At 66.4% G+C, this 22067-nt stretch overlaps 3 protein-coding genes and 1 pseudogene across 14 annotated transcripts; 3 read left to right on the top strand and 1 right to left on the bottom strand.

Moving 5' to 3' along the window:
- Window positions 1-847: 847 nt before the first annotated feature.
- WDR90 (WD repeat domain 90) lies at window positions 848-12622 on the top strand. Its single transcript, XM_056135097.1, has 41 exons — window positions 848-857; window positions 1312-1457; window positions 1534-1710; window positions 1794-1902; window positions 1994-2164; window positions 2320-2434; window positions 2504-2571; window positions 2747-2811; window positions 2885-3124; window positions 3243-3311; window positions 3460-3570; window positions 3639-3784; window positions 3852-3909; window positions 4136-4254; window positions 4486-4626; window positions 4701-4831; window positions 4913-5029; window positions 5150-5385; window positions 5467-5606; window positions 5698-5828; window positions 5992-6116; window positions 6335-6496; window positions 7090-7218; window positions 7324-7451; window positions 7595-7635; window positions 7758-7799; window positions 8135-8214; window positions 8348-8450; window positions 8605-8726; window positions 8947-9112; window positions 9186-9376; window positions 9451-9619; window positions 9690-9801; window positions 9881-10052; window positions 10909-11031; window positions 11113-11287; window positions 11364-11494; window positions 11574-11714; window positions 11926-12045; window positions 12141-12225; window positions 12358-12622. Exons 1-41 carry the CDS (start codon window positions 848-850, stop codon window positions 12543-12545), a joined length of 5205 nt encoding a protein of 1734 aa, XP_055991072.1. The 3' UTR covers window positions 12546-12622.
- Window positions 12623-13051: 429 nt separating this feature from the next.
- RHOT2 (ras homolog family member T2) lies at window positions 13052-17630 on the top strand. Of its 4 annotated transcripts, XM_056135156.1 has the most exons (19): window positions 13058-13179; window positions 13254-13312; window positions 13554-13635; window positions 13711-13754; window positions 14126-14179; window positions 14311-14363; window positions 14432-14540; window positions 14621-14722; window positions 14800-14898; window positions 14988-15096; window positions 15167-15287; window positions 15404-15488; window positions 16053-16195; window positions 16272-16372; window positions 16447-16577; window positions 16653-16727; window positions 16804-16926; window positions 17009-17202; window positions 17283-17630. In XM_056135156.1, the coding sequence occupies exons 1-19, from the start codon at window positions 13143-13145 to the stop codon at window positions 17407-17409; spliced, it is 1848 nt and encodes a 615-aa protein (XP_055991131.1). In that variant the 5' UTR covers window positions 13058-13142; the 3' UTR covers window positions 17410-17630. The 4 variants fall into 4 exon arrangements, with proteins under 4 accessions (XP_055991134.1, XP_055991131.1, XP_055991132.1 ...); XM_056135159.1 differs by lacking the exon at window positions 13711-13754 and having other exon boundaries at window positions 13052-13179; window positions 13259-13312; XM_056135157.1 differs by lacking the exon at window positions 14126-14179.
- Window positions 17631-18158: 528 nt separating this feature from the next.
- Window positions 18159-20560, top strand: RHBDL1 (rhomboid like 1). Of its 9 annotated transcripts, none has more exons than XM_056135138.1 (8): window positions 18159-18319; window positions 18680-18841; window positions 19027-19251; window positions 19325-19473; window positions 19573-19685; window positions 19753-19853; window positions 19927-19987; window positions 20060-20557. In XM_056135138.1, the coding sequence occupies exons 1-8, from the start codon at window positions 18281-18283 to the stop codon at window positions 20329-20331; spliced, it is 1122 nt and encodes a 373-aa protein (XP_055991113.1). In that variant the 5' UTR covers window positions 18159-18280; the 3' UTR covers window positions 20332-20557. The 9 variants fall into 9 exon arrangements, with proteins under 9 accessions (XP_055991113.1, XP_055991109.1, XP_055991110.1 ...); XM_056135139.1 differs by having other exon boundaries at window positions 18161-18319; window positions 18683-18841; window positions 20060-20558; XM_056135134.1 differs by having other exon boundaries at window positions 18641-18841; window positions 19573-19853; window positions 20060-20559.
- An 89-nt stretch (window positions 20561-20649) lies between these two features.
- On the bottom strand, window positions 20650-21880 carry LOC130042852 (uncharacterized; annotated as a pseudogene).
- Window positions 21881-22067: the final 187 nt, after the last annotated feature.

Raw genomic sequence — 22067 nt, forward strand, 5'->3', positions numbered from 1 at the left:
GACCCTACCTGCCCCTTCCTCTCTCTGATGGGGCCGCAGGGACCTGCAGATTTGCTTAACTCAGGACTTGGTTTTGGTTTTTGGGTCACACCCACTGATGCTCAGAGCTTATCCCGGCTCTGTGTTCAGGAATTACTCCTGGTGGTGCACAGGGGACCATATGGGATGCCAGAGACCAAACTCCGGGGTCAGCTGTGTGCAAGGCAGGAGCCCTCCGGCTGGCCTGGCTTTCAGATTTTTCTGCTGACTCCCCAACACCTGGAGTCTTTCAATGAAGTGTGGCTCGTGGCTGCTCAGAAACTTCTGACTTGCCAACTTCTCAGCCTTGCACCCACCACCTAACCTGGATTGGGCATGAGCCGCCAGGCCTGGCAGTAGAGTGGGGCATGGAGGGATGTGGGGCCTTAGATGCGTCTCCTCCAGGTGGGCCCATTACCGTGGCCATAAGGGACACGACCTGGACTACCCCATCCTGGAATGCTGAGGGGCCGGGAAGCCAGGGCGGGCGCCAGACTGGAGTGGTGGTGGGTGTGGACAGCTCCCTGACCGGCGCAGCCGTGAATATGGGGTGGGGATAGGGGGCCCAGGGGTTCAAGACCCTGCAGGCCGGCGCCCATCGGGCCACCGGGCCACCGCAGGGCTGTCTAGAGAACCCGAGAGGGTCCGGCTCCAAGGACGCCAGCGGGGAGACCTCGGAGCTCCGCGGGCAGTGGCCCGGAAGAGCCTCGCCCGGCCGGCCGCGCGATCACGTGCCCCGACGCCGGAAGTGGCGCTGTTGCCAAGCGGCCGTTGCTAGGCGCGCTGCGTAGCCGGTGGCGGCCGAGGCGGGAAGTGCGAGCGCCAGACCATGGCGCTAGGTAGCTGCGCTGGCCAAGGGAGGGGGTCTGGGGGTCCCTGGCCGCGGGGTGGGGGCCTGGGGGGAATCTCAGGCCTCGGGGTGGGGGCCTAGGGGGTTCCCTGACTTTGGTACCGGGGACTGGGAAGTCTCAGGCCACGGGGTAGAGGCCTGGGGGGGGAGGGGCGGGTCACAGGCCTCGGGGTAGGGGCCTGGGGAGGTTCCTGGTGGCCGGGTGGGGGCCTGGGGGATGTCAGGTTTCAGGGTGGGGGCCTGGGGCGTTCCCTAACTTCGGGACTGGTGCCTGGGGAGTCTCAGCCTGCGGGTGGGAGCCTGGGGGGGTTTGAGCCTCAGGGTGGGGGTCTGGGGGGATTCCTGCCGCAGGGTGTTGGCCTGGGGAGTCTCAGGCCTCCGGGTGGGGCCTGGGGGGTTCCTGGCCGCAGGGACAGGCCCTCGGGGGGGTCCCAGGCCTCCAGGTTGGTGCGAGCCAGTGTCCCGCTGGCGGGACCCACTCCCCCTAGTCCCCGCAGCGTGGCAGCAGCCGTTCCTCAACATCTTCAGACACTTCAAGGTGGAGGAGTGGAAGCGGTCCTCCAAGGAGGGTGATGTGGCCGCCGTGCAGGTAAAGGTGGCTTGTGGCTTCTGCGGCCTGCAGTGTGTGGCGTGCCCCGAGGAACTGGGTGCTGCTCCTCTTGCAGGACAAGACTCTTGGGTGCCGTGTCTATCGGGTCCGGGGCGCTGCCGCTACCAGCAGCTACATCCAGCTCCCGCAGACCGGCTCCCAGTCCCTGGGGCTCACAGGGCGGTACCTGTACGTGCTCTTCCGACCACTGCCAGCTAAGCATTTTGTTATCCACCTGGACGTGTCCACTGAGGTGCCACCGGGGTCAGGCGGGCAGAGCTTGGGGCCTGCGCCGTGCTGCTCCCTCTGACGTCCTGTCCTGTCCTGCCCCCGCAGCATGCCCAGGTGATCCGTGTGTCCTTCTCCAACCTCATCAAGGAGTTCAAGTCCACGGCCACGTGGCTGCAGTTCCCTTTGGTGTGCAGAAGCCAGCGGCCAGGGGAAGGTGGGGAGAGCCCAGCCAGGACAGGACAGGGGCTGGTGCTGGTTTATGAGTTTCAGCCTGGGCTGGCAGTGCTGATCGTTGCCTCCTGTAGGTGGGGTGGGGCCGGCTCCTCCTGGGTCGCGCTGGACCTGTCTGCAGGTGGACCTGCGGGACACACTCCTGGTCTACCTCGGCCAGCACTACAGCCATCTCAGGGCCGTGCGGCTGTGTGCCAGCCTGCTGGTCAGGAGCCTCTTCACCAGCGACCTGAGCTTTGACCCTGGTGAGGCCGATGGTCACCTCCCTCAATTCTCAGCCTACAGGGGCCCCACTGGTGCCAGCACCTGCCTCCTTTGGCCCTCTGCTGGGCTGCAGGCGACCCCGGTCTGGGGCCGGGGCTGGATGGGGCACCCTCGAGCTGGAGAACTGCCTTTGCAGCTATCACCATCACCGAGGCCAGGCATTCCAAGCTGCCCGTCACCCCCATGCCACGAGAAATGGCGTTCCCGGTACCCAAGGGGAAGTGCTGGAACGACCTCTACCTGTACCTCCGGTAGGCACCTCCCCGTTGCCCAGCCCCAGCCCAGGCCCACCCAGTCTGACCACCGTCTGTCCCACCCAGGTTCCCTGCCTGTGCTCTGAGTTCATCTTCGCAGCTATGCCTGAAGGGCCGGTTCCCTCCTGAGACAGGTGGGCTGGAGGGCCAGGGGGGCCTAGTGGGAGGCCAGTCCTGGTGGGAGCCATGCCTGGGGTGGCATCGAGGTGCAGCTCTGTGGCTCTAGTAGGGCAGACTGGCTGCGCTGTCCATCCCGGGGCCAGAGCCCCAGTTCCGACTCTGCATGGCGAGTTCTCTGCTCTGTTGCAGCATCCCAAGGGCCACCACCCCCATGGCAGCCTGGCCCAGGAGCCCTCAGCAGGCCAGCTCAGCAGGTGGGTCCTGTGTTCTGTGCCCAGGGGCACAGGCTGGACAGCCCTGGGCACTGACAGTCTTTTCCCTCCGCAGCCCTTCCGGGCGCATGGGGCCCCGAGGCCCAGCCTGAGGGACGCAGGCAGCAGGGGCCAGCTGTGCGCCCACCTGGAGGCGAGCTCTGCCCGAGGAGGGGTCATGCCCTGTCAGCCGCAGAGCCCAGCTCTGACGGTTGCCCCGCCGTGCCCGGAGCTCGGTGGTGCACCTGCTGAGCCATCCAGCCGAGAACCTCTGGGCCAGGAGGCAGCTCCGGGCAAGAAACTTTCTCTGCTGGCGGTGAGTCAGGTGTGGTCTGGCCGCTCGGGTGGAGTCAGGGTCCTGGCCCCGCTCCTGCTGGACAGTCCAGGACAGAGACCCCTGGCCCCGGGCCTCAGGGCACCATCTTCTGTTCCAGAGCTTCCTCCCGGACCCCATCCTGAGGCTCAAGGGGGTCATTGGCTTTGGGGGCCCCAGCGCCAAGTGGGTGAGTGTGCCCTGTACAGTAGCAGAGCTGTGAGACCCGGGCTGTGTGGACAGTGGCCTGTGGGGGTGCCCCCCTGCAGCAGCCCCTGGGGAGGAGCTGGGCTGTCACATGGCTTCTGACGACTGCGTCCCCCCACTCCCGGCTGCAGGCCCTGTGGACCAGGGATGGGGCAAGCGTCCTGTACCCCTGCCACGCCGTCATCGTGCTCCTGCATGTCCAGACTCGAGAGCAGCGCTTCTTCCTCGGCCACACGGACGAGGTGGGTGCCTGGGCAAGGGACGGCCCTGCTCCCAGGTTAGGGCGCTCCCTCAGCCTGCGCCTCCCCAGGTCTCCGCCCTGGCCCTGGACGGGAGGAGCCGGCTCCTGGCTTCAGCACAGGCCCGTTTCCCCAGTGTGCTGCGGCTCTGGGATGTCTGCAGTGCCCGGTGCCTCTGCCTCTTCCATGGCCCGCTCCACTCCATGTGCTCGCTCAGGTGGGCTGTGGCGTTGGGGGGCTGGAGGGGTCACCCGGGCCACAATGACCCCCTCCTCTGTCCACAGCCTCTCGGACAGTGGGACGCTGCTCTGTGGTGTGGGCAAGGACGGACACGGGAGGACCGTAAGGAGCTGGGCGGGGGGTGGGGGTCCACGGGGCAGCACCTGGCAGGGGGGCTGAGGAGGGGTCCCTCTTGACACCCATGGCCACACTTTCTGTAGCTGCCCAACATTCAGTGCTGGAGCATCGCACCTCTGGTGTGGAGAACCCCCAGCCATGGACCCACCTCCTCAGCACCCAGCAAGGGCCCACAAAGGGGTGCTGTGGGACTCAGTGAGGCCCATTGCAGGTGGTGATGGCATGGGGCACCGAGGAGGTGGGACATGGTGGCGAGGTGGCCGTCCTGGCCAAGGTGCACACTGATGTGGACATCCAGACCTTTGTGGTGGCCAGTCATGACGAGACCAGGTGATGTGGGGAGACAGTAGTCACTTTAAATCCAGACTTTACGTCCACTTTAAGTCTGCCTCTTTAAGTCCAGACAGGCCAAGAGTGCTCACCCTCCTTCCTTAGTCACTGACAGTGCTCACCCTCCTCCCTCAGGCACACACAGGGCTCACCCTCCTCCCTCAGGCACACACCGGGATCACCCTCCTCCCTCAGGCACACACCGGGCTCACCCTCCTCCTCCCCCCTCAGGATGGCCTCATGTGGACGGGGCAGTGTGCGACTGTGGCGGCTTCGAGGTGGGGAGCTGCGCCCCTGCCCCGTGGACCTGGGGGAGCACCATGGCCTGCACTTCACGGACGTGGCCTTTTCACGGGCCCAGGACCATACGCTGTGAGCCACGGCTCCCCTTCCCCAGCTGCCCGGGCCCTGCTCCAGCCAGGCCTCACCTCACCTGCACCCCGCAGCTACGCCAGCAGCCGCAGTGGCCACGTCCTGGAGGTGGACTCCCAGTGCCTGGCCGTGCGGCAGGCTCGCCGCCTAATGCCTGCGCAGTCCCCTGGCAGCCCAGTGCCGCAGAAGAGGACCTCCGGCTCAGGTTGGTGCCCATGGCCCCCGGACTCCTGTAGGTGCCCAGCACCCGCTGGGGAGTGGCTCTGGCTGACTGGGTCTCCCCCAGGTCCCGGCATTGCCATCAGCTGCATCAGCGTCTCCCAGACCCTGTGTGCCGTGGGGTCAGAGGATGGCCACCTGCGCCTCTGGCCCCTGGACTTCTCGGCCGTGCTGCTGGAGACGGGTGAGGCCTGAAGCCCCTCTGCTTCGATCTGCATCTTGGGCTGGGACCCTGCGAGCTGCCTGCCTGGCGGGAGCTGGAGGGCGGCAGGGTCACCTGTGGTCACCTTCCTCGCCTCCCCAGGGCATGAGGGACCCGTTGCCACCGTCCAGGTGAGCCCTGATGGGCAGCGTGTGCTGTCCACAACCTCCGCAGGCCTCCTGGGCTTCCTGGACGTGGTGGCCCAGGAGTACTGTGTGCTGGTGCGGGCTCACACTGGCCCCGTGCTCGCTCTGGCCACTGAGCACAGCCGTGGGCAACTGGCCACCGTGGCCCAGGACCACACCATCCGAGTCTGGGATTTGGCGACTCTGCAACAGGTGGGGGATGCCCTTGGGGCGGGTGGCACTGGCCGCCTGCACACGGCCCCTCACGTCCCTCCTGGCCCCACACCTGTGCAGCTATACGACCTGGTGTCTCCTGAGGAGGCGCCCCGGGCTGTCGCCTTTCACCCCACACAGCCCCGCTGCTTCTGTGGCTTCAGCAGTGGGGTCATGCGTGCCTGCAGCCTGGAAACCCCTGAGGTGCTGCTGGAGCACAGGTGAGACCCTGTGAGGGGGAGGGGAGAGGGCTGGGCACAGGTGAAGCCCTGCGGGGGAGATGTTCCTGCACTGTCTCTTTCTTGTCTGCAGGTATCACGAAGGAGCTATCACCAGCCTGGCCACCAGCCCCGATGGCAACTTCCTTTTCAGCACCTGCTCTCAGGGTGCCCTGGTCCAGTACCACTGTGCTGACCCCCAGTGTCCCGTGCTGCGGGTGGCAGGTGCGTCTGTGACCCGCCCGAAGGCCCGCCTCACCCCAGTCCTCACTCCAGGCCTCACCCCAGGGCCGGCCCAGGGTTGGGCAAGCAGGTTTGGAGAGTTCCTGGGCCTCTCTGCACCCGAGTCTCCCCCAGGCAGTTTATACCCTGGCTCCACTCTTGGCAGCTGATGTGGTGTGGCAGGAGGCCAGTGGGAACACCTTGGCCATCAGCTCGGACAGCCGCCTGCTGGCGTTCGTGGGCCCTTCTGGGCACATGGTGACCGTGGCAGATTCAGGCTCTCTGGAGCAGGTAGGCAGCAGGCACTGTCAGGTCCGTGTGTGCAGGGGCAGCACAGTAGCACGTGTACTGAGAGCTGGCCTCTTGCTTTGGTACACGGGGACTGACTCCTGAGCCTGAGGGCAGGGCACAGGTGCTGGGTCGTGCCCGAGCCACGTCCCTCCTGCTCCTCCAGTATGGGGGTCCAGAGGCACCCAGAGTTTTTGGCCAGTAGCTGCTGCTCTTCCCAGCTGCTGCAGGTGGACATCTGTGCCCCAGACCCGGCCAGCAGCCACGTGGACTCAGCCACAGCAATTTGCTTTGGGCCTGCTCCCCCTGGTCACCTGCTGGTGTCCACATCATCTGCCACAATCCTGGTGCTGGACGCTACATCTGGCCATATGGTCCGGGAGGTGAGCTGTGGCCCCGCCAGCCATGCGTGAGGCTGCACATGTGTGCATGTGAGCATGTATGTGTGTGAGAGCATGTGTATGAGGCTGTGTGTGACGTGCATTATGAATGTCATATGTAGGTGATGTGTGGTCACATGTGACTGTTATATACACGAGCGTGTGTTTCTCTGAGCGCATGAGATCATGTGAGTTATGCGAGTGTATGTGTGTGTGTATGAGGATGAGTGTGTGGGCATGCATGAATTATGTGAGTATGTGTGTGAGTTATGTGAGTGTGTGTAAACATGAGTGGGTTATGCTTGTGTATTAGCGTGTGTTTGGGGTCATGTGTGAGTGATGTGAGTGTGTGGCTGTGTATGTGAGTGCGTGTGACTTATGAGAGTGAATGTGTGTGTGTAAGTTATAGGAGTGTCCAAGCATGTGGACATGTGTGCGGGATGCATGAGTTATGCGAGTGATGAGTATGCATGCATGTGTACGAGCACGTGTGGGCATGTGTGAGTTACGTGAGTATCTGGTGCACACGTGTGGGCATGATGAGCAGGAGTGCCTATGATCCTGCCCAACCCCCCACCATGAGGCCTTCCATGCAGCTCTCCGGGATGCAGCCCCCAGCCTGCTCCTCCCTGGCGCTCAGTGCAGATGGGCGCTTCCTGCTCATGGCAGCAGACCGGGCTGTCAAAGTGTGGGACTACTCAGCGCGGGCCGGCCCCCGCTGCCAGGTGTGTGCTGGGATGGAGGGCCCGGGGGACGCCCCGCGGGCTGAGGGCAGCCTGTAGGGCAGAGGGGTGGGAAGACCTGGCTTGTCCCAGCTGTGACCCCCATAGGTGTTCATCGGCCACTCGGCGCCCGTGCGGGCTGTGGCCTTCACCCCTGACCAGCAGCAGGTCCTCAGCGTGGGGGATGCCATCTTTCTCTGGGACATCCTGGCTCCCAAGGAAGCAGCCCCGGGAAGGTGAGCGCTCGTGCTGTGGGCCATACCACCCTGGCACCCTGGTTGCAGCGTCTCCCATGTCCCCCAGTCCCTCCCGTGGCCCCCACATGCTCGTGTCCCTCCCGTGGCCCCTGCCCCCTGCCCACAGCTCTCTCTCTTTGCAGTGCCCGGGCTTTGCTCACAGACCCCGAGCCGCATGAGGCTGGTGAGTGTCTCCCTGACGCCAGCATGACGTGCAGTGGTCAGTCTTATGACTTTTCCTGGGGGTCCTGGGCCCACCCCCTCCTGTCCTCCAGCCCTGCCTGCAGCTGACATCTCCCTCTGCAGGACCGGGGCCTGGACAGCCCGAGGGCACCATGTCCAAGGCCAGTGAGCACTCCCAACCACAGGCCCCAATGTGTGGTCAGGGTGAGGGCCTGGGCAGCCCGGAGGCCCCTGGGCCCTCTCCAGCCCTGTCCCTCAGAGCCTTCTCACCTGGGGACCACGAGGGAGCGTGTGAGAAGAGCCCAGGCTTCAGGGAGGCCGGCGCAGCCAGAGATGGGGCCTGGGGAAGCGGGGAACCTCCAGGGCTCAGGGCGTCTCCTGATCGCTGGCTCGGTAAGTGGGGGAGGGAGGACGCTGACCTTGCAGAGACAGTGGGCACTGTCCCTTGGGCTGCACCTTCCTGCCCATGGGGCCTCGTGCTGAGCACCCTCCCCCCGCAGGGGCCCCACACCTGAGAGCACCCCGCCCCACTGCCTGCGGGCCCTTCGCCGCCCACCACGAGGCCTCCAGGCCAGCCAAGGTGCAGGGACTGGGTGGGCTCCCCCAGCCACGCCCCTCCTTCCCTGCCCTGTCCCATGGGCCTCGTCCCGGGCTCCAGCGCCTGTGACCCACACCCTCGGGTGGGCCTGGTCTCCTGAGTCCACTCTTCATAGTGCGTGTCCTGGCGTCCTGCTGGCGGTGAGCGGCTGCACCTGAAGGCCGTGGTAGGCTACAGTGGCGGCGGGCGGGCCAACCTGGTCTGGAACCCTGACACGGGTAGGTGGCACCTGGGGGCCAGGGGCCAGGGCGGAGTGGGAGCAGGCGCAGTCTCCAGGTCACTGCCCACCATTACTGGGCCCTCATGGGACCTTTCCGGAGGGGCGGTCGTAGCAGGAGGTCGGGGACAGCGGCTCTGTCCTCCTCCCCACAGGCTTCTTCGCCTACTCGTGCGGCCGCCTGCTGGTGGTGGAGGACCTGCACTCTGGGGCCCAGCACCATTGGCTCGGCCACACCAAGGAGGTGTCCACACTGGCCCTCAGCCACAATGCCCAGGTGCCCACCCTGCCTGACCCCCTGTGTGCCCGGCTCCTTGGGCGCGGCTGGCTGTAGCACTGGGACAGCTGGGGGTACAGTGTTGGCCAGCTCCAGGCTGTACCTGCATTGTACCCGCCCAATGCCCTTCCTGCGCCCAGCGCCCTTCCCTGCACCCACAACCGCCCTTCTCTGCGCCCAGCACCCTTCCCTGCACCCACAGCCCCTTCCCTGCACCCAGTTCCTTGCCTCAGCCTCGGGTTGCAGACCCAGCCCCACTTGTGGCTGCTGTCAGATTCGTGTCTGGGACGTCCCTGGGGGCTCCTGCCGGCAGCTCCCTGAGCACCATGACGCTGCAGTGCAGGCCCTGGCCTTCTCGCCCGACGACCGGCTCCTCGCCTCGCTGGGTCAGTGGGGAGGCAGGGGGCCCCGCCCAGTCGCCCGCCTGGCCCATGCAGCTGACGGGCGGCTCGTCTGTAGGGGACAACTCTGACCGCACCCTGGCCCTGTGGAGTGTGGCCACCGCTGAGCTGCTGGCCTCTGTGCCCCTCCTGGAGCCCATGCACGGGGTGGCCTTCAGCCCCTGGGACGCTGGCCAGCTGGTGTGTGTGGGCCAGGGTGCCCCCACCTTCTGGCCCCTGCCAAAGCTCGGTGCTGGCACAGTCTTGCAGGTGGGGCCCAGCTCTGGTTCGGGATGGGGTCGGTACCCAGGACGCTGCTGACCCACTGGCCCCGGTGTCCGCAGGCGCACCAAGAACCTCTCTCCGCGGAGGTGGGGGCCGCCGAGCTGACCTCACTGTGCTTTGGAGCTGAGCCCCTGCTCTACTGCGGCTCCAGTGCTGGCCGGGTCTGTGTCTGGGACATGCATGCCCGACGCTGCTTCCTGGCCTGGCAGGCGGACGAGGGGGAGATCGGTGGGTGCCCTGTGCCCCTGCCCCCACCTCTCTCTGGATTGTGCCCGAACTCATGGCCTCCCGCCTACAGGGCTTCTGCGGTGCTCGGGCAGGTGGCTGGTCAGCGGGAGCAGCTCGCGGCGGCTGCGCCTCTGGGCCGTGGGAGCTGTCCTGGAGCTGTGGCATGCAGGCATGGCGGTCAGGTGCGTGCTTCCAGGCCAGTGCTGGGTGAGGGCTCCCCCAGATCCTGTGCTCACGCTGACCCCGCTGCACCTGCCCCAGGTCCAGCTCCTTGGCGATGGAGCAGGAGCTGAGTCTGGATGGCGCTGTGGTCAGCGCCGTCTTCCATGAGAGCATGGACATGGGTGTTGTGGGCACCACAGCTGGTACTATCTGGTTCATCAGCTGGGCTAAGGGCTCCAGCACGCGCCTCATCAGTGGCCACTGCAGTCAGGTAAGGCCATGGCCCTGGGGGGCTCTGGGGGACTGCCCTGGGATCTGCCCTGCCCACCCTCGTCTGCTGTGCTGGTGCCTTGACCGCTGGCCTGTCCCCAGCGTGCTGCTGGTGTGCTGCAGCTTATTCCTCGGGGTTTCTGTTTCCGTGTCTGGGGTCAGGACTGCTGGCTCTGTGCTCGGGGACCCTGTGGTACTAGGACAGAGCCAGGGCCCAGCCTACAGAGCCTTTCTTCCTGTCTGGGTTCCAGGTTCCATGAGTCCCCGTAGACTCTCGTCTCTAGAGCCCCCGGCCTCTCCCCAGCCTGCAGGGAATTCTTGGCCCGGAGGGTGCAAGGTTTAGACCTACTTTCGCCCCCGCCCCCTCCTACCCCCAGCCAGCTGCTTCCTGAGTGTTTTGAGGATTGCTGGCCCTGTGGGCAGCTGCTCAAGGCCGCAAGCCCAGTATCTGGCCTTGAGCTGCTTCCTGGCCGGTCGGAGTCATCACAGTTGGAGATGGGCCATGCATGGAGTCCCTGTGGTTCCCAGACCCTGGTGGGAGAGGGGGACCTACAGCCTCACCTGCGGGGGGGGGGGGATTGGTTGCTTAGGCCTGCTCGGGCCACCTCCAGCCCAGGTGCTGTTTGCCAGAGATCCCCCCACCACCACAGTGCTGGGAGCCATCTCAGGATCTCCTCGTACCAGGTGCTTGGCTGATCCTGGCCATCGGGAAACCGCAGCCTTGCCGACTGCCACGTGTGTGTCTGGGTCGGGCTGTGGCTCTTGGCACCGCCCGTGCCCCATGGGTGGGCCCCGGGAAACAGCACCAGCCTGGGGACTCAGGTGGAGGCGGGGCTGAGCGACCGCTGTCCCCGCAGGTCAACGAGGTGGCCTTCAGCCCCAGTGAGGCCCAGTGCGCCACCTGTGCCGACGACGGCAGCGTGCGGGTCTGGTCCCTTGCCAGCCTGGAGCTCTTGGTCCAGTTCCGGGTTCTGAATCAGGTATTCTCCCGAGGGGAGCCGGGCCAGCGCAAGGCCACACAGGGCAGCTCCAGCCTGCTGACGTTGGCCCTGTGGTCCCAGAGCTGCCTCTGTGTCGCTTGGAGCCCCCTGTCCTGCGGTCGTGCACAGGAGCAGCAGGTGGCTGCGGGCTACGGCGACGGCACCATGCGTGTCTTCAGCATCTCCCACACAGCAATGGAGCTCAAGGTCCAGCCGCACTTGGCCGCACTGACCACTGTTGCCTTCTCTGCCGACGGTGAGTGCCTGCCCAGGGCTCAGGGCGGGGAGTGGAGGGAGCAAGTGGTGACGGTGTGTGATCACGCCTGGTTCAGGGCAGACCATCCTCTCAGGGGACAGGACTGGGCTGGTGGCAGTGAGCCAGCTGTGCACTGGGATCACCCTGCGTGTGCTGAATGACCACCACGGTGCCCCCATCTGCACCCTTCAGAGCACCAGCAAAGAGGTGATGAGGCTTGTGAGGGGGTGGGGGATGGCCCCCAACTCTCCTTACCAGCCAGCACCCACCAGCCCTTCCTCCTTAGTATGGAGCCTTCGGGGTGGAGGGGGCGGACCTGTGGCTGGCTGCCAGTGGGGACCAGCAGGTCAGCATCTGGGCCTCTGATTGGCTGCGGGACCACTGCGGGCTTGTGGACTGGCTGAGCTTCCCAGCCCCCATCCTGGAGGTATGGACCTCCCCAGGTCTGGGGTCTGGGGACTGTCTCCATCCCTTGGGTGAGGGCTCCCCACCCTGGGTCTGGGGTCTGGGGAGTATCTCCATCCCTTGGGTATGGGCCTCCTTGGGGCTGGGGACTGTCCCCATCCTGAAGGCATAGGCCTCTTCAGGTTCCAAAATCAGGAACGACCATTGCTGCCATCTGCCCCTCCTCTCCCCAGGATCCTGTTCACCTGCCACCAACCCTTGCCACCTTCTGCCCCTGGGACCGGGCACTGCTGGTTTGTGCAGGTCTGGGCAAGTGCCGGGAAATGATCTTCTACAGCCTCCATCAGAAGCAGGTGTCCGCCTGCCTGGCACAGGGTCCCATTGGCTCGGGTAGGGAGTGTCCCAGCTCGGCAAGCCTTGGCCAGTGCCTCACACCCACTGCCCACAGGTTGTAAAGACCATCCCGCTGCCTGCCTTTGCCATGTCCCTGAGCCTGTCCTCCGGCCCACATCTTGCAGCCATTGTGTTGGCTGGTGAGTGCTGGTGGCCCCGGGCAGGGTCCCTCACCCAGGTACTCTGGCTCTTTGTCCCTAACGAGAGACAGTTCCCCTGTGGGGGATGCAGGGTGTGAGCAGCGCCTGAGCTGAGCCTAATTGTACCTGCAGAGCAAGTGCTGTGCCTGGTGGACTGTGGCTCAGGGGCCACACAAGACTTCATCGCCCACATGGGCCCCATGCAGCTCTGCCGCTTCTCCCCGTCTGCCGGACTGCTCTTCTCCGTGGCTCACAGCGAGATCTTGGTGTGGGAGCTTGTGCCTGCCGCCGCGGGTGTCAGCCCCCAGGAGCACTTGTGACTGGACCCTTGTGGTTGCCGCTGGCACCTTCCTTCACTGTCCCTCCTTGTACAGTTCAAATAAACAGCCCCTGACAGCCCTTGTTTGCCCAACCTGCCTGCCGGAGCTGGCCCCATGGGAAGGCACAGGCCTCGCTGTGCGCCTGAAATCTCCACTCCAGCTCCACGGGTCCCCTGAGCACTGCCCGGTGTGTCCCCAAAGCCCCCACAAAGACCCCAGCATAGTGCAGTGAGGCGGGCTCTTGCTTTGCAGAGCTAAATGGAGTTTGATCCCCAGCACTCAATATGGTCCCCTGAGTGATCCCTGAGCACCGCCGTCTGTGGCCCCCCCCAAAAAAAGATCCCAGGAAGCAGCGGCACTGGTCGCGGGGGCTTGGGGGTGGAGGCCCCCGTCACGCCTCTGGCTGAGGCCCCGCCCACTCCCGCCCTGGACCCCGGTGTCTGCGGTACCGGGCGCGTCCGCGCGGGGGCGCCGCTGCCGTGGGTCCGGCCCGCGCCTGCGCCGGCGCCCGCGGGGGCGGGGCCGGAAGTGCCGAGCGGAGCGCGGGGCCCGGACCGCGGGAGTCGGACCGGAGTTCGCGGGTCGGGCCGCCGGGCCATGAGGCGGGACGTGCGCATCCTGCTGCTGGGCGAGGGTAGGCGGGCGCGGCGGGCGCGGTGGGCGGGCGGGCGGGAGCGGCGGGGGCGCCGCTTACGGCCCTCCCTGCAGCCCAGGTGGGGAAGACGTCGCTGATCCTTTCGCTGGTGGGCGAGGAGTTCCCCGAGCAGGTACCGGGCGGGAGCGCCGCCTGCGGGGGTCCGGGGTCGCCGCCTGCCGGGTCCTGCCGTGCGGGGTCCGGGTGTCGCCGCTTGCGGGGTCCGGGGGGCGCCGCCCGCGGGGTCCTGCCATGCGGGTCCGAGGGCCGCCGCTTGCCGGGTCCTGCCGTGCGGGGTCTGGGAGTCGCCGCCCGCCGGGTCCGGCCCTGCCTGCCCATCGTGCGCCCGCGCCCCTCTTTCTGGGTGTGCCCAGGTCCCTCCCCGAGCGGAAGACATCACCATCCCCGCCGATGTCACCCCGGAGAAGGTGCCCACCCACATCGTGGACTACTCAGGTAGGCGCCTGCCCGCCCGTGCGGTCCAGCGTGGGCTGGGCTCCGGTCGCGTGAGCTCAGCGTCCTCTCCCGCAGAGGCCGAGCAGACGGCGGAGGAGCTGCAGGACGAGATCCACAAGGTGCGGCCCTGGCTGGGGGACTTTGCTCGGAGGGGCTGAGCAGCTGCGCCGTCAGCGCCCCCACGCCCTTGGCCCTTGCAGCATTTTCACCCTCCTCACCTGTTCTCACAAGGGCCTAGTCCACCTCCGCATACAGCTTGGGCCGGGTCTGGCTTCTGCCACCGTTGCCCCATGCAGCTGTGCCCCTCTCACCTGCCAAGAGTTTGCTGATCTCACCACTTGGGTGCCATGTAGAAGAGCAGAGGGCCAGACCACGGTTGGGACAGCGGGGTTCGGGCCCCAGACACAGCCCCATAGCAAGCCCTGTGTGAGTCATGGGGAGGCAGGAGGGGAGTGGGGGCTCCCCGTGACACAGCACTGCCCCTGCACAGGCCAGTGTGGTATGCATGGTGTATGACGTGTCCCAGGCGGCCACCATCGAGAAGGTGAGCTGGGGGTTCCATCAGCCAGCTTGGGGACTGCTGGGGCAAGTGCGGGTCCCCTGCTGATCCTTTCTGGAGACCTTGTGCCCAGGGACAGCCAGGCCTCTTACCTCAGGCCCGCCTTTTCCTTTCAGATCCGAACCAAATGGATCCCACTAGTGAACGGGGGCACTGAAAGGGGACCCAGGTAACAGGATGGGCTGGACCGAACCTGCCAGCTCACCCGTCCCTAGTTACTGATCGTGGCCCCTTCAGGGTCCCCATCATTCTTGTGGGCAACAAGTCAGACCTGCGGCCCGGGAGCTCCATGGAGGCCGTGCTGCCCCTCATGAACCAGTACCCTGAGATTGAGACCTGTGTGGAGGTGAGCGGGCTCCTTCCCGGGCAGGGCCATCCCCTATAACCACTCTTCCTGGATCCACATCATTTTCGTGCCTGTCCCAGTGCTCGGCCAAGAACCTGCGGAATATCTCAGAGCTGTTCTACTATGCCCAGAAGGCCGTGCTTCACCCCACTGCTCCGCTCTATGACCCTGAGGCCAAGCAGGTGGGCGGGGAGGGGGTGTGGGGAATGGGGGGGAGCCTTTCAGGGCTGAGCCTGAGCTGGGCCACTGGTTCCTGCAGCTCCGGCCCGCCTGTGCCCAGGCGCTCACACGTATCTTCAGGCTCTCCGACCAGGACCTGGACCAGATGCTCAGTGACCAGGAGCTCAATGCGTTTCAGGTATTCGCCGTCCCTCTGCCTATCTCCAGGGGACCCTGAGCCATGGGGCAGAGCTGAGGCTCAGCTCACTGGTCCCTCCCCGGGGGCAGAAGTCCTGCTTTGGGCACCCGCTGGCCCCACAGGCGCTAGAGGACGTGAAGACTGTGGTCCGCAAGAACGTGGCAGGTGGTGTGAGGGACGGCCGGCTGACCCTGGACGGTGAGATGGGCACCCCTTGGTGGGGAGTGATCAGGGGCGTGCCTGGTGCTAGCCGTGTCCTCTTGAACAGGCTTCCTCTTCCTGAACATGCTCTTCATCCAGCGCGGGCGCCACGAGACCACTTGGGCTATCTTGCGGCGCTTTGGCTATGGGGACGACCTGGAGCTGACGGCCGACTACCTGTCCCCGCCGTGAGTGTGGGCAGGGCTTCCCATCCTTGCCCATTGGTAGCCCAGGGGAGCTGGGACCTCAGCTCCAGGGGACTGAGCCCAAGCTACCAGGGGAACAGTCGCCCGTGTCCCCACAGCCTCCACGTGCCGGCTGGCTGCAGCACTGAGCTCAACCATCTCGGCTATCAGTTTGTGCAGAGGCTGTTTGAGAAACACGATCAGGTGAGCCCTGCGAGCTGCACACACGCATGACATGACACAGGTAGGACTCCACAGTGAGGTGACGGAGGTGGGAAATTACATTGGGATCACACAGATGAGGTGATACAGGTGACATAACCCCGCAGTGAAAACACAGGTGATGTGGTCCCAAAGTGAGGTGATGCAGAGGTGAGGTGACAGAGGTGACGTCCTACAGTGAGGTGACATGGGTGACATTGCCCTGCAGTGAGGTGACAGGTGATATGGCCCTATAGTGAGATGATGCAGAGGTGAGGTGACACAGGTGATGTTCTGCAGTGAGAGGACACAGGTGACGTGGCCCTACATTGAGGTAACAGGTGATATGGCTCTGCAGTGAGGTGACGCAGAGCTGAGATGACACAGGTGATGTCCTGCAGTGAGGGAACACAGGTGACATGACCCTACATTGAGGTGAGAGAGGTGATGTGGCCCTGCAGTGAGGGGACATGGGTGACGTGGCCCCACAGTGAGGGGAGGGACACGGGTGACGTGGCCCCGCAGTGGGGATGCAGAGTGACTGGGGACACGGCCCTCTGCCCACAGGATGCAGACGGTGTCCTCTCGCCCTCGGAGCTGCAGAGCTTCTTCAGTGTGTTCCCGGCACCCCCGTGGGGCCCTGAGCTCCGGTGGGCTGTCCATGTGGAGCCGGCTGGACTGCCCCTGCATGGGTACCTCTGCCAGTGGACGTAAGCGCAGCCCCTTGGCCCCGCACCCGTCCCACCCCGCCGGCGGCACCCACTCCTCCCTCTCTCCCGTCCACAGCCTGCTGGCCTATCTGGACGTGCGGCGCTGCCTGGAGCTCCTGGGTCACCTGGGCTACCCCACCCTGTGCGAGCAGGACTCCCAGGCCCAAGCCATCACAGGTGGGCCCCACCCCTGCCCGCCCACCCCCACCCATTCCCAGATAGGTCCCCCTCACCCCTGTCCTCTGCTGCAGTCACCCGGGCAAAGAGATTGGACCAGGAGAAGGGGCAGACACAGAGGAGCGTGCTCCTATGCAAGGTGGTGGGCACCCGCGGGGTGGGCAAGTCTGCCTTCCTGCAGGCCTTCCTCGGCCGCAGCCTGGGGGTGAGTGTTGGGGCATGGGGGAGGGGGCCGGGGCCTCTGCTGGCACCAGGGCAGCTCCAGTCCTTCCCTCCTCAGCACCCCGATGCCGGGGACGCGGCCGGCCACACCATCAACACGGTGCAGGTGAACGGGCAGGAGAAGTACCTGATTGTGAGTGTGGCCGCTGGTTTGGAGGTGGGGGTGGGAGCGGCCCGGGTGCCCAGCTGAGCCCACCCTCTCTGTCCAGCTGTGTGAGGTGGAGGCAGACAGCCTGCTGGTAGCTACGCCAGACGCTGCCTGTGACGTTGCCTGTTTGCTCTTCGATGGCAGTGACCCTGGGTCCTTTGCACCCGTTGCCAGCATCTACAAGGCAAGCCCTGAACCCCCGGACCTGCTGGCAGCTTCCCCGTGCCTTCGTGTCAGCTGTGCCCTCATGCCCCTCTATCCCTCAGCGCTGCTTTATGGATGGCCAGACCCCCTGCCTGGTGGTCTCCTGTAAGGCAGACCTGCCTGAAGGTGTCCCTCCACCTGGCCTGTCTGCGGCCGAGTTCTGTCTCCGGCATCGGCTGCCTGCCCCCACCCCGTTCTCCTGCATTGCACCCAGCCCTGCCGTCTTCACCCGGCTTGCCACCATGGCCACACTCCAGTGGGTACCAGCACTGTCATGGGGCAGGGGGCGGGGGCCCAGATGTGGATGTCCAGGCCTTCAGCCAGCCTCTCCCATAGACACCTCGTCCCAGGGGAGCTACACACCACTTCCTTCTGGTTCCGGGTGACCCTGGGCGCCATCGGGGCCACTGTCGCTGCTGTGCTCAGCCTCTCCCTGTACCGGGTCCTGGTGAGGAGTCGATGAGTCCATCCAGCCTGCTGCCCACCGTGCCCCCGACACAGGAACGGCCACCCTTCCCTGGGCAGTGTGGAGGGACTGCACTCAGAGAAGCCAGTGGCCCAGACCCTTGTTCTCAGGGCTCCATGTCCCCTGACCGCAGTGGCCAGAGGGCATGGAGGGGGTCTCCACTCAGATGGCACTGTCCCTCCTTTGGAAACCCCTTTCTAAAGATGACTTTTCTTGACTGCTGGATGTGTCTCTTGTCTCTGGGTAGAAAATGACCCTCCTGTCCCCGTGCCTCACTCAAGCCAGAGAGAAAGGAGGCTGACACCAAGCTGTGTCCCCGGGCCCTGCCCTTGTGAAGAGGGCTGCTCTGGGGATGGGTCAGGCTGGCAGGCAGCAGCCCTGGACTGATACCAGGGAACCAGAGGGCCCCAAAAGTCTGGCAAAGCCAGGACCCACCCTAGCCCCAGTCTGTCCCTGGGGCACAGCCTTGGGGCTTGCTGCCCTCCGACCTGCTTGGGGAGGCAGCTGCACTGCCTAGAAGCCAGCACGGCCTAGGGGCAGCTCAAGGGGGCATCCCGGGGCGGCCGTACTCCTGGAGGGGAGCTGGGGGGGCACCGACGGCAGCGCCACCTGGTGGGGCCCCCGGGACTGCAGGCGGACGCCCCAGGGGAGCCGTGGCGGGGGCCGGCTGCGGGGTCCGGCCCGGGGCGCTGCAGCTGCGGCGGGGGGCGGCGCGCTGGGAGCGCGTCCCCGTGCGGGCGCGCGCGGCGGCGTGTGCGGGAGGCGGGCGGGCCGCGCGCTGACGCGGCGGCGAGCGGGGCGGAGCGGATCTTCCGCAGAGCAGCCCCTCCCGGCCGCGGCCGCCGACCCCGGCCCCCGGCCCGGCCCTATGGACAGGAGCTCCCTGCTGCAGCTTATCCAGGAGCAGGTGCGTGGGGGGGGGGGGGGGCCTCTGCCTCGGGGGAGGGGGGTGACGGGGCTCCCGAGAGCCCTGCCCCGTCCCCGCTCCCCCCTGGCTGTTCCCTCCCTGAACCACGGGAACCTGGTGGGGGTACTGCGGAGGGAGGGTACGGTCTCAGCCCTTGGCCCCATCTTTCAGGCAGGGTGGGGGGATAGGCAGGGAGGTCCCTGGAGTGCTGAGGCTCTACAGGCCCTGGGTTCAGCTGCCAGCTGCTCCTGGGACATGCGGTACAGCAGGGCTGGAGTCTTCCCTCTCCTGGCCGGCCCAGCCCTGAGGCTGGGGGTCCAGGCCCGCCCTCAGCCCTGGCTGGCGGCCTCCCTACCTCAGCAGCTGGACCCTGAGAATACGGGCTTCATCGGCGCGGACACCTTCACTGGCCTAGTGCACAGCCATGAGCTGCCTCTGGACCCAGCCAAGCTGGACATGCTGGTGGCCCTGGCCCAGAGCAACGAGCGGGGCCAGATCTGCTACCAAGAGCTGGTGGACTTGGTCAGTGGCATGGGGCGGGCAGCAGGGGCAGGGCCCAGGCCTTGGCTGGCTGCCTGGTGCTCTGGCTGAAGTGGGCTGGGCAGGTGGGCACCTTCCCTCCCCACGGGGGTGAGACCAACGGGGCCAAACCCTGTGGAGTGGGCAGCCTGGCAGACAGGACCCAAGAAGGACTGTGCCCATCTCAGATCAGCAGCAAGCGCTCCAGCAGCTTCAAACGTGCCATCGCCAATGGGCAGCGGGCACTGCCACAGGATGGGCTGCTGGATGAGCCAGGCCTGGGGGTTTACAAGCGCTTCGTGCGCTACGTGGCCTATGAGATCCTGCCCCGAGAAGTGGACCGCCATTGGTACTTCTACCGGCAACGCAGCTGCCCGCCCCCAGTCTTCATGGCATCCGTCACTCTCGCCCAGGTGGGCTGCCTACCTGCCCGGCCGCAGCCAGCTGTGCCCCGGCCTGCCAGACGTTAACAGCCCTGTCCCCCAGATCATCGTGTTCCTGTGCTATGGAGCTCGCCTCAACAAGTGGGTGCTGCAGACCTACCATCCAGAGTACATGAAAAGCCCCCTCGTGTACCACCCCAGCCACCGTGCGCGGGCTTGGCGCTTCCTCACCTACATGTTCATGCACGTGGGGTGAGTGAACAAGGCTCGTGTGGCCCTCGTGGCAGAGGGGGGCGGGGGGGGCTGGCTGACCTCCCTCCTGGCTCTGCCTGGTGTGTCCCGCGTGGCCAGGCTGGAGCAGCTGGGCTTCAACGCGCTCCTGCAGCTGATGATCGGGGTGCCGCTGGAGATGGTGCACGGGCTGCTCCGCATCAGCCTGCTCTACCTGGCCGGCGTGCTGGCAGGTGAGGGAGCGCGGGTGCCCGGCCCCTCCCCAGCTGGCCCAGCCCTCACGGCTCCTCTTGTTCACAGGCTCCCTGACGGTCTCCATCACCGATATGCGGGCCCCTGTGGTGGGGGGCTCAGGAGGAGTCTACGCGCTCTGCTCTGCACACCTGGCCAACGTCGTCATGGTAATGGGGCCGCCCTGGCTGGGGTGGGGATGGCTGCCGGGCCTGCCTTCTCACGGTACGTCCTGCACTCCAGAACTGGGCTGGGATGCGCTGCCCCTACAAGTTGCTGCGGATGGTGCTGGCTCTGGTGTGCAGTAAGTCAGGGCTGGGGGAGGGAGGGCTTGGCCTGGACCACGGCCCCTCCCACCTGCCTTCTCCCTCTGCAGTGAGCTCGGAGGTGGGCCGGGCCGTGTGGCTCCGCTTCTCCCCTCCCCTGCCCGCCTCGGGCCCTCAGCCCAGCTTCATGGCGCACCTGGCGGGTGCCGTGGTGGGCGTGAGCATGGGCCTGACCATCCTGCGCAGCTACGAGGAGCGCCTGCGGGACCAGTGCGGCTGGTGGGTGGTGCTGTTGGCCTACAGCACCTTTCTGCTCTTCGCCATCTTCTGGAACATCTTTGCCTACGACCTGCTGGGCGCCCACACCCCCCCGCCGCCCTGATGTGCTCCCTGGAGCCACACATCTGAGGCGAGCTTGCATGTCTGCCCTGGGGTGCCGCCACTCCCTGCTCGGGGCACATGCCCCTCGGGCCAAGCCTTATACCAGCCCCGGGACTCCAGGGCCAGCAGCTAAGGTACCCACGGGTGACCCCAGAGCAGACTGCTGGGCCTCCCAGCCAGGACCTGCAGTCTGAGCCTTTTTGGAGAACGAATAAATATTTTGCACAGTGAGACGGCGGTAGCAGGACTTCAGGGGTGTGCCTGGCCCCACACGCGGCCCTTGTTCATGCAGCGTGAGGCAGAGCAGCCTGTGAGACGTTTATTGAGTGGCTTCTGCCACACAGCCGCTATCTGGGTCCCCGTGGGCTGGGCAGGGGCTGAGGTTGGGCAGCAGGTCAGGGCACAGCTTGCGGCCCACAGCGCGCTCCAGCTTCTGCGGGGTCCAACGCCCCGAGGCGCTCCCTGGCAGGGGAAGGTCACAAGCTCAGCTCTGGCCGCTCCTGTGGGCTGCTCGCTGCTCCTGCCCTCCATTGCGCCTCACCTCGGCTCAGGGCTGCGGCGCGCTCCTGCATCTTGCCCAGGTACAGCAAGTGGCACTTAAGCGTGTAGCGCAGGGCGGGCAGCCCGGGCACTGCTGTCACCGCCTCGTCACACATGAAGGCGGCCACCTCTGGGGCGCCAGCAGCCAGGACAGCTAAGGAAGAAGGGCCGAGACAGGGCACTGCCCTACCCGGCGCATCGCCCAGACCGCGCGGCCCGCCGACACCGGTCCTTAACACGGTGGACGCGAGCAGGTCCTGGCCCGTGACCCCGCTCAACTCTGAGACATCCCGGAGGCCGTGGCCGGGCCCACGCCCCGGAGCACACAGCTCCGTGACTGCCGCCGGAACGTCTGGCATGAGATGGAAGGCGGCCGCGGGGCGCCGCACCACGAGCTCTGGGGTGTTGTTGCGGACCAGCTGCTGCAGGCGCGGCCGGAAGCGGCCCTTCTGTGGCCACCCAGAGCAGTAGTGGGCTCAGCTCAAGGGCCTGGAACTCGGACAGGTGCCCCCGCCCACCACAGGAAGGAGGCTGTCTGCGCGGGCCCCGCCCCAGGAGAAGTCCCGCCTCCGTGTCCGCAGGCCCCGCCTCCACCCAAGAGGCCCCGCCCCGCCGAGGCTCCGGCCGGCCCGGGGACGCCCTTCACCGCCAGCTTCCAGGCCAGCAGCCGCTCTAGCTCGGGTTGTGTCACGTGCTTCTCTGCTCGGCCCTGAATGGCTGCGGGTAACTCCTCGGTACCTACGGGGCGGGCCGTGACGGGGAGTCCGGGCCCCGGGGCGCCCTCCCTACCGGTCCCATGTCATGTCACCCTACCACTGGTCCAGCGCTTCCAGAGGCCCGTGCGGGCCCGCGCGCGCCCGCAGCACCTCCCCGTAGCGTGCCAGGGTGGCGGCCCAGCGACCTGGGTCTTCATAGTCCCACAGCATGCCGGCCGAAGCCACGCTCGCGCGCGGGGCGGGGCTTCGCGAAGGCGGGCTTCCGCGAAACGAGCTTTCAGCTGAAGGCGGGTGTGTGCGCGGGCGCGGGCGTGTGTGTGTGTGTGTGTGGTCTGCGTGCGTGCGGGCGCGGGCGTGCGTGCGTGCGCGGGGTAGGTCTGACCCGTGCGGACCAGCGCCGCGAACGCGCGCCCAGTCGCTCGGGTGGAGGCTGCCCGTCCTGCGCGCGCAGCCGGCCCCGCCCCGTCGCGCGTCCTGCGCA

This window comes from Sorex fumeus, unplaced genomic scaffold (genome assembly GCF_029834395.1).
Source record: "Sorex fumeus unplaced genomic scaffold, SorFum_2.1 ptg000110l, whole genome shotgun sequence".
Lineage (NCBI taxonomy): Eukaryota > Metazoa > Chordata > Mammalia > Eulipotyphla > Soricidae > Sorex > Sorex fumeus.

Coding starts and splice junctions, on each gene's coding strand:
- RHOT2 (XM_056135156.1), top strand. CDS start 13,143: ATGAGGCGGGACGTGCGCATCCTGCTGCTGGGCGAGG. Junction 14,723..14,799: donor ATGACCCTGAGGCCAAGCAG/GTGGGCGGGGAG, acceptor TGGTTCCTGCAG/CTCCGGCCCGCCTGTGCCCA. Junction 15,097..15,166: donor CGGCCGGCTGACCCTGGACG/GTGAGATGGGCA, acceptor CCTCTTGAACAG/GCTTCCTCTTCCTGAACATG.
- WDR90 (XM_056135097.1), top strand. Junction 7,219..7,323: donor GGGCCGGCCCCCGCTGCCAG/GTGTGTGCTGGG, acceptor TGACCCCCATAG/GTGTTCATCGGCCACTCGGC. Junction 10,053..10,908: donor TCAGTGGCCACTGCAGTCAG/GTAAGGCCATGG, acceptor CTGTCCCCGCAG/GTCAACGAGGTGGCCTTCAG.
- RHBDL1 (XM_056135132.1), top strand. CDS start 18,575: ATGCGGTACAGCAGGGCTGGAGTCTTCCCTCTCCTGGCCGGCCCAGCC. Junction 18,842..19,026: donor ACCAAGAGCTGGTGGACTTG/GTCAGTGGCATG, acceptor TGCCCATCTCAG/ATCAGCAGCAAGCGCTCCAG. Junction 19,854..19,926: donor ACCTGGCCAACGTCGTCATG/GTAATGGGGCCG, acceptor CCTGCACTCCAG/AACTGGGCTGGGATGCGCTG.